This window comes from Haliotis asinina, chromosome 6, assembly GCF_037392515.1.
Source record: "Haliotis asinina isolate JCU_RB_2024 chromosome 6, JCU_Hal_asi_v2, whole genome shotgun sequence".
Taxonomy (NCBI): domain Eukaryota; kingdom Metazoa; phylum Mollusca; class Gastropoda; order Lepetellida; family Haliotidae; genus Haliotis; species Haliotis asinina.
The window spans coordinates 31,397,905-31,412,749 of record NC_090285.1 but is presented as its reverse complement, the minus strand read 5'-3'; the positions used below and the strand labels follow the sequence as shown (position 1 = coordinate 31,412,749).

Genomic DNA, 14,845 nt, shown 5'->3' with positions numbered 1-14,845 from the left:
AGTGAGTGAGTGAGTGAGTTTAGTTTTACGTCGCACTCAGCAATATTCCAGCTATATGGCACGGTCTGTAAATAATCGAGTCTGGACCAGACAATCCAGTGATCAACAACATGAGCATCGATCTGCGCAATGGGGAACCGATGACATGTGTCAACCAAGTCAGCTAGTCTGACCACCCGATCCCATTAGTCGCCTCTTACGACAAGCATAGTCACCTTTTATGGCAAGCATGGGTTGCTGAAGGCCTATTCTACTCCGGGACCTTCACGGGTCCCAGGATGAAAGAGACAATGAAACAAGATATGTATATGTTGAATTATTTATTGATGACATGATCACAAGGTTTACAAATATACATTGTGTGTGATATATCTATTTTCACTTACATAATCCCAGCGTATGTCCACAAATGCAGACATTTACAGGTCTCAAGGGACTATTTGTTTGCAAACCTAACTCTTTAATGATAAACATTTTCCATAGTCCAGTGCTTTAAGAAGCCAGCTTTTCTCATATCACTTAGTGTCACCATTTCAGACGATTTTGATCTTGGTACAGAAAAGAGCTGTGCACATCTAGGCCTGTACATGGCTACTGAATTTATACATACACAATAAATACTGTATGAAAGCACATGGCTTTGTTCTGAACCAAACACTGCTGGTGTTATCCCTCCTACCTTCTGTAGAGACAAGACAATGACAGGTGCAACAATATGATGGGCAAGAGATACAGTATGTACTACCTGCACTTACAACCAAAATATAGCTAATTAGCAAGGACATCGTATTCTCAACCGGAAATGTGTATTTAACTGGTTAACTCAGCATCAGGGCAAAGCTAATCTGCAACTCATAGTCATGAATATGAAAGAATACTTTTATCATGATATGGGTTCAGAAGATTTTCCTACCAATGTCAAAAACATCTTTAGAATTGACAGGCTTGTACCATTAAATGATACTGTATTGTTACACCAACCCATTCACTCAACATCACTGCTACATGTATAGATAAATCATTAGTAATCCCAGCTTTTGATTTTGACAAATGAACACAATTCATTAGTAACCAGACAAGTGGAAATCCTGTATTCAAGAGAAGAGACAGCTCTACATGTCTCGCTGAACAAAGATCTGGCAGTCATGATTTTGATGAGCAAAAAAAAAAAAGAAGTTTCATTAATAACACATTTAAATTCCTACATAAGAAAACAACTACAAACATCAGTATCACATTAACAATGAGAGGAAAACATGTAACTAATGGATACAATATTTCTGATGCAGTTGTAACACCATAAGCTACACAGTACAATTAATGTACAGCTAAAAAGAGGTGCCTCACTAATCTTACTTCAAAATCTTGATATTATTAAGATGTACATGTACTTCTCACATTAAATGTTTCATAAGTTAGTCTGTATGACAGAGTGAAAGGAGATTTTTTTTCAAAAACCACGATTTCACATCATTCACAAACGGTTTATTTTCATAACTGAGCATATTAATGCAGGGATTGATGTAATCAGAGCTAAGAAATGAGCATTGAAAACGGGACTGTTACCATGGTTACAGCGACATCATACTGGTTATATACAATTATAAGAATGAATATACAAGTCTAAATAGTCACACAAATAGTGCACTGTAAAACAGATGTGATTAAACCACAGTATTGGTGACAAAGGAGAGTTGCCAAAAGTTTCAGATATTGATGCAAGAGTTCACTTGTTGAGTGTTAGCATTAGTCCTCACATGACTTACATGTATACTTCCTACAACTTCATCACATCAGATACACAGAATATGCTGTCGTAAGTACATCAAGGACAGCATGTGTTGTAAATTCCCAACATAAAAAAAGGAACCATGTAACACGCTCGTACCTTCAACATGAAAAAGAGTGTGTGGTTTAACCAGAAACACACAACTACTATGGCTAGACCAACACCTAAGGGAGACAACTTCCACTGGAATAGAAAAATCCATGTGACCAGGACATTAGTCACAGTGACATCTGAATTTTGTGAACACAACTACACTGTAAACATGTCAAACTACATGTCCTCTGATGGGTAAAAACTGACAAACATATATGGACATGTATATTACCTGACCAGCCTTATTCACAAACAGATGAAGTGGGTACACTTTGCTTCAAAGCACCTGACTTGTCTCTGAAACTATTTACAAAGCACATTCCTTGGTTACTTTTTACATGGTGAATGATCTGTTCCATAGTGGATTGACATTCCTGCCAACATTGTTGGAATGACTAGCCACATAACAGACTAGACCCCTCAAAGTCAATGTCTAACAGTCACACTCGGTGTACCAATGAGACCCTGTAGGCTCATACTTACTACATCCTGTGGTTGCCAGCACACTCACATGCATAAATATATATTACAATCAACTATGTACATTATATGTAGCAAAGGGATTCAGGGAAATTTCTAGGAAAGTTTTTAGTTACATCCAGCACTCACTTCAAGGGAAGACTGCTTTGGCTGTGACTGCTCTGATCCTTGTTCTAATGTTCTTATGGTATGAACAAATATATATTGTCCATCAACGTACTTATGATGAGATATAATTGCTGATTGAAGTAAAGGCCAAAGCAAAGGCAAATATACAAAGCCAAATGTAAATAAACTGTTAAATTAAAAACTTACTATATAGGTTAATCATAAATAGTCAACATCTACACAAAGCAGTCAAACATGAATGGTGATCATTTCAGGTCAAGATCAAATGAACAACCAGTAATGATAGGATGCAAGCACAGCCTTGGCAAATGAGCATGCTGTTGCTGGGTGATGCTAACAGAGTGAGTGTAGCAGTTGCACATCAACAGCATCCACTGCTTGATTTCTGCTCTGGCTGTTCATCGTCCACCACTACTACACTCTTCCTTGTGTTTGTCCCTGTCTTGCTTCGACCTAACGTGTCCGTGCCCGACTTCTCAATCATACCTGCAAAAAACCACAAATGATTAGGTGTCTCATGCTAGTTCTCCTTCACATTACTATACATAAGATATATTTGTTAAAGTATCAAAACATGCTCCAAATGAAAGAAAAAGAAAATGAAAAAGAAAAGGATCACTGATCAAAATGTCAAGGAAAACTCTGTCTGGCTTAGAATCTGGCTTCAGTATAAACATTTTTCATTCAAGACCGAACACACTGAACAAAGTGTACCAGTATGAAATGAAAGAACAGAGACAACTATCCTTACGGTTTGAAACAATTTTAGTGGTCTAATGATTGTAAGTGTAATCCCTTGATTCCACAGTATATGTTTCTACACTGTAACAACATTCACAGATGTGAGGAACCGATTACTGTTGTGGCATAATGAAAAAAAACCCCAAAGAAACAGGTGTTCTATCATTTATGCATCTATGTTGTAAACAAACTCACTTTTACTTAAATCCAAGAACATCTCTTCAATACCCTTATTGAGTTTAGCTGATGTATGAAAGTGTTTAGCACCCACTGATGCTGCATATCTGAAAACAAACACCAAAATATTTACAGTTCATTCAAACAAAAAATGTTATTGACATATTAGAGGAAGTAACAAAATACACCATTTATTAGCATGCTTGCTCCCTGCCCTCTCTTTTGGCATAACAGTGAGAGGGAATCTAAAGCAAGCCACTAGACAAACTACCGAGATAAAACTTTAACCGCACACCCACTTCACACAGACCAAAATAAAATCTTATACTAAAATGGCAAAGAGATATTGGAAGAGCAGAGTATAGCCTCTGTGCCTTGGTTAAACAGATACAGATTCATTCACCATGCGCACTGAATCTGTCAGCATGATCAGTACCTATCTTGTACTAGTACAGTCGAACCCCGTTTACTCAGACCCTGCCTTCCAGACGATTTTTATGTGAAACGAAACTTATGTTCAGTAATTGTACTCGCTTAACCGGACGCCATGCTTCTGGACCCGGATGGCAAGTTTTCATTCTTAATCTATCAGAAGGCATTTTATGTGACTTGTTTAATTACCCATCAAAACACTAGGGACACGTGTCACTCAGGTTAATTAGGATTTGGCGAGTGTGAGAACATCTCATCAGTAACAAAAACACATGTTAAGCAGGATTAAGGTACAGTAAAATACTTTTATAACGAACCACAAGGGACCAGTGAAATTAGTTCGTTATATCTATAGTTCGCTATTCACGAAAATCTATTGAAAGAACAGTAAAACACACTCTACAGTACGTGTACAACACATTCCTACTCAGTTTATTCATACATTCATTCATTCATATTATGTTCTTTTCACTACAAAGTCAGTAATCTTACGCAGGTCACTCATCACTACGCACTCGTCATTGAATATATCGTATTTTAAAAGTCTCACGAGTATCAAAAGCTTCTGTCCACATTTCCGATGTGTGTGGGAGGCATATACACAGGCCTTTCGAGGGGATGCACTTGTTGTTTTCTATTACATCGCCAAAGACCGAGTTGCTGTGCCGGAAGTATACAAAACTAGGTTGTCAGCGACGGGCTCTATGGTCTCCGGCAATCTGATTGGTGGGTGTAAAATCTAGAGTGTGTTTTGTACTCAAAAGTGTTAGCCAATCAGATTGCCGGAGGTCGGAAATCTCGGACACTCCTTTCAATTCATTCCACATACTCCTCAAGTCAACACAAGAGGCAAGTGTTGTATCCCACCACTGACGTTTATCTTATTGGTCAGATTTCAAAGTGAGTGCTGCTAATTGACATTGACTGAGTTTGTTCAATTGACTATTCACACCATTAATTAGTGTTAACTGGGACTGTCGAGGATTTCAAAGTGAGCATCACTAACTGGCAATGACATTGATTGAGTTCGCTGAGTTCGTTATTCACACCGTTAATTAGTGTTACCTGGGACTCGTGGGGATTGTAAATCAGTTCGCTATAGTGAGTAAGTTCGTTATACAGAATTCGTTATTCATGACTTTTTTTATATAACATATCGTGGTTTATTCGGGACTTTTAAAACAGTTCACTATAGCCGTCAGTTCGTTATATCCATGTTGGTTTTAACAGTATTCTACTGTAAACTACTCTGTAATTGTATTGTATATAATGCTTTTAAATAGACCCCTACTATCTGTCACGATGCAAGTTAAAAATAGCCTGCCACATAATCTGTGATCCCGTCCAGAAGTTTACTTTCTGCAGACAGCATAAGTTTGACACGATGTCATTTGTTTTGAGGGCAGAAATGCATCTTTAAAATTACTAAAAGAATATGCAATTGGCAAAAAATAGTGACTTTTGTCATGATTTAGGTTTTTTATCTACTTGCTATCTGAAGCTTCAAACGTCACATGATTAGGTCAGAGACAGCCTGACAACTTGCCACATTCATTCCGCCTTCCATGTATTATCAGTACACTTTTATGTTATGTTGATTCACGGTTAATACTATTGACTACAGATTTATCGATATACATACATGAAACTTTCAGCTTTCACTTAAAAAAAAAGTTAATTTTCACGTTTTGCATGTTGGATCCAGTTAACTGGACGTCTTGCTCTTCGGACGATTTTCAAGTGAAACCAAAATGTCTGGATCAACAGGGTTAGTCTGTATACTACAATTTGAATAACCATGGCAATGATACATTAGTACGGGTAGGAGAAATTTTACTCTGGAACAGCACATGATTAGGTTGATTAACTCACGCCTCAGCATCAGCAACAGGAACATGTCGTTCCTTTTCTAAGTCTGTCTTGTTGCCAGCTATGCAAAGGGAAACATCATTTCCAAGCATTCGGCGTAACTCCTTCACCCAGTTCTTAACCTGCAGAAAAAACATTCTCCCATGAAACTTCTGTATTACATCCTAGGTAATGTATTTAAACGTAATACATTCTACAATGTGAAAAAACGATAACACCACAGTCCAGTAATTCTTTTTCATAGAGATCATCCTTGGGGGAACATATATGCATTTTCTGCTGCTGCAAAAGGTCATGTGACAGTTGTATCAATGTTTTAATAAAATATTGTACAATAAACAAAAAACCCTTCTTGGCTTATTATACGGCTCCTTACTGTAGTCACTAAAGTCACCACTGCCACACAGGCGCAGCAAACAGGTAAGCATCCCATCCCGTATCATCATTCCTTCTGCTGTTCACATTTCTGTTGAAGAATGTCCGAGTCCTCAACTACTGTCTGTATGATTTATTCAATGGGGTTCGAATCTCTGTGTGGAAAGTAATTTTCAAAAATATAAATCCACACTTTTGCAATTGTATGTTTTTTGATGCTATAATTTACTTACATTTCAAATTTGAATGAAATCGGTGGGGACATGTTTTTTTTAGGACATTCTGCTCTGTCACAGAGCTGGTTTCCGGTAGTACTCAGGTTTTTGAGTAATAGGTAATAGCCTCCCATTCTTTTACCTTTGTGAACTCTCACTCAGAACAGTGCGCCACTCCCCAATCCAAGGATTCAGTGGGTGGCTTGGCCTCTGTCAGGTCCAGTCTCCAAGCATGCGGAATTCCTTCAGCATTTGCAGACACAACTGTGGTTTCAAGATGGGATTAAACAAACGTTCAATATGAGGACAGGCGGTCACGCTATGCGTACTGGTGTTCAAATAGGTGGATTCCAGATCCCTTTTCTGTGGATTTAGTCTGAGTACTGGAGTTTCTGCCACCTTGTTTGGAAGAAGGTTTGACAGCTATTTGGCGGCTTTGACCATTCGTGGCTACTCCACCACTATTCAACTTTTCACACCCCTGTTGATGGTGTTCTTCTGGGGCAGCACACTCCTATGCAGTGCTTCTTAGCTGGCATGTATCGGGTTCAACTTAACCCACCTTAGGATTTGTCAATCATGTCTGGTCCTACTTTGTCACGTCTATCAGCTATTTCCATTCAGCTGTTAACATGGAAGGCCGTATTTCTGCTGTGATCCATCACGGTTTCCATGAACTTCCTACTCTTATCCACCCTTCTACATCGGGGACCTCTGCAGCGAGCACTCACCTGTTGCATGTAGGTAAGACCCTCAAGGTCTACGGCAAACAAACACAAGGTATTCGTATGGGTACCCATCTGTTCAGCTGTTACTTCGATGGGAAGGCTGGGTTACCGGCTAGCAAACCGGTCTTTCAGGTCATTTGTGCTGTGTATCAGGCTAAGGGCAAGTCTCCCCCTGAGGGATCAAAGGCTCACTCGATCACAGCAGTGGCCATTTCAAAAGGCTTTTGCATCGGCACTACCCACTGAAGAGATATGCTCAGCCGCTATTTGGAGCCAGCCTAGCACTTTAGCTCAATACACATTCCTGTGACTGCGTTTTGGCCAATCCATTCTCTCTTGTGGACAGTGTCCTGCCACCCTGACCAAGTGAGTCTTGGTTATCTGGGCAGATGACACTGTTTTCATTTGTGTTTAAATGATATATCCACTGTTGACTACTTTTGATTCTCTTATGAGTTTATCAGTTGGTTGTGAGTTGGGTTTTTCCCCTCACAGTGCTCTCTATTGATTTCATTATATGCGCAGAGTTTTCACGTTCGCACTATGAGTGAGATCCGTTGTTTAACTTATGAGGTCAGTTCTCGATACATTTCCACCCTGTCGGTTCCCTTTAATAATGCCTCTCAAGAAAGCTTCAGGACTGGTCAACTAGTGTTATAGCAGAAGTTACTTTTTACAATTATGATTGCTACTTATCGGTATTCCTTCCTCCCTAGTCTCTGCAATTCTGTTCCCTGATTTATTCAGCAGAAGGAATTATACAGGATGGGATGCTTACCTGGTTGGCTGTGCATGCATGGCAGAGGGGTGACTCCACGTGGTGAGGGCCATATAATGAACACGAAAGGCTTTTTTGTTTATTGTACAATATTTTATTAAAACATTGACACAACTGTCACATGACATTTTCAGCAGCAAAAAATGCATATATGTACCCCAAGGATGATTCTCTTCAAAGAAATGGAAAACCCTACAGGTATATCTAAATTTATATCTGGTCAACACACTGACTGAACTTAACAAATTCCCCATAAATAAAATTTCCCTCAAGCATTTCTAAACAACTTGCAGATTTAGATACTAATTGCTTTATACTCAATGCAGGGCATTTAAATTAATAAAATGAAAGAGTTATTTTGCAAGTCTAGACAAAGTCACAAAAACAAGAAGAAAACCTGCTCATAATACCTGGACCTCGACCATTATATTTCAAAGATTTCACAAGGGTGGACATTAAAGGTAGAGTGAATTTCAGTCAAACCAAAAATGTGGCCTTGAAACATTTCTCTGCAAGCACTACCATCACTGTGAATCTGATAAACAAGTTAAGAGCAAACGACAATGGTCCTCTTTCAGCAAGGGGTGTTAAGACGTAGTGCGATATAGCAGTAGTAGTATTAACAGCAGCTGCAAAAACAGTACTAACCTTCTGGAAGGAATCTTCATCTGTGATATCATAGACAAGGATGGCTCCATTACTGTCTCTGTAGTAGATAGGTCCCAGTGCATGAAACCTCTCCTGACCAGCAGTGTCCTGAAGACGTGGAACATAAACATGATTACCATAAAAGCTATAAAGTGTGAACAAGAAAACCTACAGAAAGTTCAATGACAAGGAATATTTTTTTTTTAAAACACCTGATAATAATCAGTGTTGCTTTTGTCAGTTCCTTATTTCATAATGATACATGAAGAAAGTGCCAAAACACACATTCCACATTATATGGCAGCTAATTCTGTGAGCAACTTAATGATGTGTATAACTGCTCCAAAATTTCTAAATGTCATTGTAATTGGTGTGTCAATTCAAACTTTGTCCTCTGCTGCGTCTGATTACACTTTTAGAGTGTTTAGTGCAGTTGAAACTAATACTTGCCCATTAGCTCCAGGCAAGCGGAAATGGTCTCAGTTTTTTGCCAACTATGACAATCATAAACGATTCCCTGAAACTTTCTGAAAACCGGTTTTCGAACAATGTCATTTGAAAACAATTGTGCAGGGAGGTAGCATTTTCTTTCTTTGTTTTCCCCCCAACTCCTGTAAGGACCTTCCCAGATGTTTTCCTAGATAAGAACAGCATAATAACTTGAATGTAACAATTATTCAAGATTTCATGCAATATCCTTCACCATAATTATAGTGCAATTGTGAGTCAGTGTGTGAACAGTTAAACATCAAGTAACCACACAGAGTTCAAAATAACCATTGGCCCAGAGTCCCAGCGCCATTTTTAGTGTATTTTGCCAGCAGTTTCAAATACCTACAGGACCTTGTGTCAATCACTAAGGTATTTGTCAATTTTCATTTCAACTGGATTGTTCGCAAATCATCAATGATCCATCATACTACAATAACTTACAGTTTCACTTCCACTTCACAGCTTTCCACAAAGGAATGTCAACACCAGTAGTTAACAAATTAAAACCTCTCCGCACAATAGGTTTCACTGAATGATTTTGCAAAAAACAGTGTCAAATTGTGTATGGTGTAGTTTACTTTGTTTTTATTGGTTTGACTTTAACAAACAAGAACCTCCAGATTTCATACAGGACCTGCAGCTTTTAGAGTCTGTAGGCCGCAGCGGCCCTCATGGCCAACTGGCAAATTTAAGTATTCCTAACACTGTAACCACATACTGCCCTTGAAACGAACATCAAATGTGGAGGCTCAGTCATTGCAGACACCACGGTATGATATTTTCTTTCTAAATTATGATATTGAATAAGAAAGTATTTTTGAAAACTGCTGCTCCAATACATTGGGAGAAAGTGTGCAACAGCTAATTGCTATGCCCAACTATGTTATAAAACAAATATACACATAAACTAAAACCATATAAGAAAATTTATTGGCATTCAGTACACAAACAACAGAATTCATAAATCATCATAAATTGATGTTTCATCACATATTGCGATTGGCACGACTTACTCCCAGTTGAGTAGTTTGCATGCAAGGGGAAGCTACTACATGCTATAACAGATCTTCTTATATCTTGTACTGTAGCATTAATATGCTGGGGTCATGTGTTTAAGACTTTATCATTACAGAATATTTACATAGAACACATATCTATGCAACTATCACACAGCCTCAGCCTCATATAAGATACCTGTTGGCAGCTGGGTGATGAGGGACACACAGTCACAGTATTTTATCCAGTGATACCGCATGTTACTATACCAGCATCTAGGTGTCTGCACATGTGTCTACCATCTTGTCACTTACTAACTGGAAATCCTGTAAATAATGTTAACTCCAAAGTTTTTACAACCGGTCACAAGTCCCCAAGCATGATCAACCCTACATGGACGCCGAACCTTCTCCTATTCTGCTGCTGTAGAATGGAACAATCTTACTCAGCATCTCCGCCTCCGTACTGATTTCTCCCTGTACAGGAGCAAACTCAAGACATACCTCTACAAATTAGCTCTTCACCACTGATCCCCAACAATCTCTCTTCTTTACTTGTATATAGTGACTCCGGAAGTTTTTCATTTTGTGTGCTTTGAGCATGCCATGGGCATGGATGTATACGCTATATAAATAGCCTATTATTATTATTATGTTTTACAAATTAGGATAGAGTGCAGCAGAGAGGGCTCTGGTGATCCTGGCACAGTCAGGCTGGTAAAGCTCATCATCAGCTCAGGGCCCTCGCCCCCTCTATACGCAACCCAGACAGCGAATGGGACTTCTCCCAGGAAACACTGCCTAGTCGAACCCACCAAGAACTTTTCGGAGGATATGAAGGCTCTCCAACACTGCAGCCTTCTGCATTACCCAGACTGTCAGAAGGGCTGTGCTCCCAGTGGAGAACTCAGGCACTCTCCTTATCCTTGCCAAGAGATCAGGACGTACCAAACCAAGGGCACCGAGAACAATGGGGAGCCTGACGACTGTGTGCTTGGGATTCAAGCGAGAGATTTCAAAGGCGAGGTCCGCATATTTATCATGCTCTTCCTGAATCTTGCCAATCACATTGGCTGTCAAAAGGGACAGAAAATTCAATGATACAAATAATTTCATTAGTTTTATCAAAAAGAACAAGATCAGGTTTGTTGGCAGGAATTCGTCTCAGACTGTAAATTGGTCTATTCCAGAGAAGTTTGAAAGCATCATTTTCCAGGCCGCCCTGGACATGTTTAGGGTTGTACCATGGATGGACCTCAGGGTCAAAGCCACAAGCATAGCAGAGACGATAGTAAAAGCAGCGAGACATGCCATTATGTCTTTTAAGATATGCTTTTTGTGCCAAGGACAGTCTCTGTGAATTCATTGCAAAGACAACATTTCATGTTCACATTTTTACTAAGAATCACATTTTGACGATTGCGAGTGGGGAGTCAACAATTTAGAGCAGTACCCTCTCTTTTGTTGTCATAGACTGTAATTTTAGCTTTCTCCAAATTGCCTTTTGTCGTTTGGACATGGGATTCCCCGATGATCATAATTTCAGGCACTGCTCTATCCAGGAAATATGTTTTCTTGTTTGTGTCAGTTTTACTTGAAACAGGTTTTTCTTTGGTTTATTGTTCTAAGTATTGGGTGATTTTCCTTTGGAAACTGTGTGAAGTTCCTCCAAGGTTCAAGCGGCGGCATAGACACAACAATTAACTTCATGTAATGAACAGTCTGCAGAAAGTTTCATAGAAATAATGTCATTTAATAAATCAATTTCATTTTTGGGAAAAGACATGTTTAGTTGTTTAATTGGCCTCCGTTTCTCTAAAGGTAAATCGCAAATTTCCTCAAATATAGAACTAAACAAAATGTAAACAGATCTGCAACTGAAGAAAAGGAAGAGTGCGGGTTAAAAACATTTCGGGGCCAATTGACTCTTTCTCAGAAGAGTTTCCGTCAGGCAGAGGAAAGAGGTTCACGCAGAAGTCCAAAAGAAGTATGGGGTCTGCTGCCACTTGAGCATTTTGCTGTTGCAAAGGTTCCTGACAGGCACCAGTTGGGGGTTGAACTGGCTCACGGGGCATGAGATGTTTTAGCCACGGGAGTTGACCTCGTAGATTTTGCTCCATCAGGTAAGCATACATGGGCATGGCATTGTCCCAATGCAGCTTAAGTGACTTGCCATTTATGCGTGGATTATCAGGCCATCCAGTCGCGATCGCACACTCAAGTAGTGTGGTTCTGAGATGTTCTGACCAAGACATTCTTGATCTGGTTCTGTGCCTTCCCCTGGGGCAAGTCCCATCTCCAGTAAGGTAGGTTTGACTACCGAAGGAAGGCTCACTGGGCTGCGGAAATGAAATACTCAAGTCCTCCTGTCTATTTGAAACCCAGTGTAAAACCAGCTTCGTGGGGTCAGCCCTAACTGGGTGATGTATGTTCAGTTCAGAGGGGGGGGGAAGAATTCCCCTATCTAGCTGTGGAATTCTAGGCCCACCATGAAGAGGCATACATATTATTATTATTATTATAGTGGACATCACAATATGAAGCCAAGTCAACATATGAGAGTGAGTGTGGCTTTACAACTCTCTCAGAACCAGGAATGGGTTTTACATACTGTACTCATGTGTGGAATCACACCAAGATATCTGGCTTGAAAAATAAACACATTATCCACAAGACTACCTCATATTGTCAAAAAGGATGGACTGCTTACCCATATTGATAGATTTACTCTTTTTCCACCAATGTTGAGCTTCTTGTTAAGAAATGATGCCTGAAATACAATGTCAACACGCAATGAAAAAGCCCTGCACTTGCATAACATATAAAGTAACCAAATTAAATGATAATCAACAAGTTATAGTTAATCATTTCATATACAGTAGAATGAAAGAATGTACTTATTATGTATGGCTTGTTTCTTGAAACACAACATTATCAAGCTTCAGGCTACTGATTGTATGTGGCATGTCAACATTTCAAGTTTGACATGAAAGCATATTATATTTTGTTACAATACATATCTATCAAATTCATATGCTAGAATACCATTCAGTGTGGATGTATTTCAGCAAATATAATGTATACTGGCACACTCTATTATCACGGTAATTGAAAACATGGGGAAAGCAGAAACACCATGGATTGCATCAGCTGTTTACATATGTCAATTCATAACTTATCACAAACCAATTTATTTCAATGTAATACCATGTCTAACCATAGAAATATTTAAGCATTCCTCTTTGCAGTAAGTTGTGGGACATTTTGAAACTAGTATGACCCCTACTCAGTACCTGCTTGAATCAAGAATAATCCTGCAACAATGATAAGGACATCTGCACGTCTAAAACGATAACAAAAGTGACATATTGTGTAACTTCACCCTGCACACTGCAGCAAACTCCACGACACATTATTATTTGGTAATGCTGTTGTTACTTTGCACACAGTTCATAGAAGTTTCCACTTTCAGATGTTTTGGTAAACACATGATGCTATCAGTAATTTTTATGAAATTCCTCAATAAATATTAATATTAAAGCACTGTAGATTCATTACTTGTCCTTAGTAAATATCTGACTGTGTCATTTGCTTGTACAGGATTCCATAGTAAGATTATAACAATACAGCATATGAGGTAATCAGGATTTCCAGGATTGAATTGAATGATTTGCTCCTGTGCCACACTGTTTTCGACAGAGATGAAAATTACACATCGGTAAACTAAATAATATAGGGCCATCTCCTATTCTTGCAGTAAACACATTTTCTGCCAAGATCGTGGAAGTGCTCCAAGACTGTGAATTTTCAAAATTTTGCAATGTAACAAATATTTGTGAGTTTGGAAAAAACTTGGAAAAATCATAACTTTTTCCTGCCCTTTCCGACAAGATTCCTCTTCCTTACACCTAATAATGTTACTTTCTCGTTATACTGCAAGAATGGGAGACGCCTCAGGAGTCAGCAGCGGACAACCATGTTTTTCATCGAGCTGAAAAGTATGATAATACACCTGATGGATCAAGCAGCTGATAGATGCAGATGTTAGCGGGGAATCTCTTCATTTAAAAACAAGCATTCATACGAAAAGAACTGTTTGTATTATTTCTTCAGTCAATATCCGTAAGTACCGTGAGAATAGGAAACGCCAGTATAATACTTATAAATGTCAGCACGAGTTCATAATCCTGATGCCAACAAAACTATCACAGTAACAGATGGTCCCATGATAATCACATCAATTTTGGCCTGCAAAGAAATGTTTTTGATCACAGTTTGTGATTGTGACAGTAACCGTGAATATGTGTGAGTGTACTTGTTTCTTAATACCACATTCAGAAATACTGATGCTCTGTCACTGTCTGTCTGTGGCCTTACATAATTGATTTTTGACGAGACCATCCACTGATTGATCAACTGCAAAGATCCATGCCAGGAGATTCTTTCTGAAAATACGAAACTGCTGATAAATGATAAAAAATAGTTACCTGTAACGTTGTGATGTGCTTATCGTTGAATTTGTTTTCTACGTATCTCAGAACAAGTGAGGTTTTCCCGACACATCCCTCTCCCAGAAGGACAACTTTGAAGTTGTAACCCCTGCCTCCCCCACTTACACCTGCCATATCACCAGTTTGAGGGTATCAAATATAATATCAAATACTTCAAACTCTCAGCATGTGGTTACAAGAAAATCACGATGACGAGAAAGTTTATGTAAAAAGCTTCCTCGAAGTAGAAGCAGAACACTCTCGACAAGTTATTGACATTTTCCGGAAAATGGCTCCCTATGCATGACGTCACACTGTCACGAGACTATGAAAGACGTCGCTTAAGCCCAAAAGGATGTTAAACTGTATCTATCAACACTATTGTAACATAGATATGAAAAGAAATGTGTACTT

At 38.9% G+C, this 14,845-nt stretch overlaps 1 protein-coding gene across 1 annotated transcript; it reads right to left on the bottom strand.

Annotated features, from left to right (window-relative positions):
• Positions 1–305: 305 nt before the first annotated feature.
• Positions 306–14,767, bottom strand: LOC137286226 (ras-related protein Rab-21-like). Its single transcript, XM_067817954.1, has 6 exons — positions 14,429–14,767; positions 12,652–12,711; positions 8,455–8,562; positions 5,714–5,832; positions 3,428–3,516; positions 306–2,977 (listed from the first exon to the last, which is right to left on the bottom strand). Exons 1-6 carry the CDS (start codon positions 14,564–14,566, stop codon positions 2,853–2,855), a joined length of 639 nt encoding a protein of 212 aa, XP_067674055.1. The 5' UTR covers positions 14,567–14,767; the 3' UTR covers positions 306–2,852.
• Positions 14,768–14,845: the final 78 nt, after the last annotated feature.

Coding starts and splice junctions, on each gene's coding strand:
- LOC137286226 (XM_067817954.1), bottom strand. CDS start 14,566: ATGGCAGGTGTAAGTGGGGGAGGCAGGGGTTACAACTTCAAAGTTGTC. Junction 8,563..12,651: donor GAGTAAATCTATCAATATGG/GTAAGCAGTCCA, acceptor CCACGTCTTCAG/GACACTGCTGGTCAGGAGAG. Junction 5,833..8,454: donor ATGAAGATTCCTTCCAGAAG/GTTAGTACTGTT, acceptor TTTTTTCTGCAG/GTTAAGAACTGGGTGAAGGA.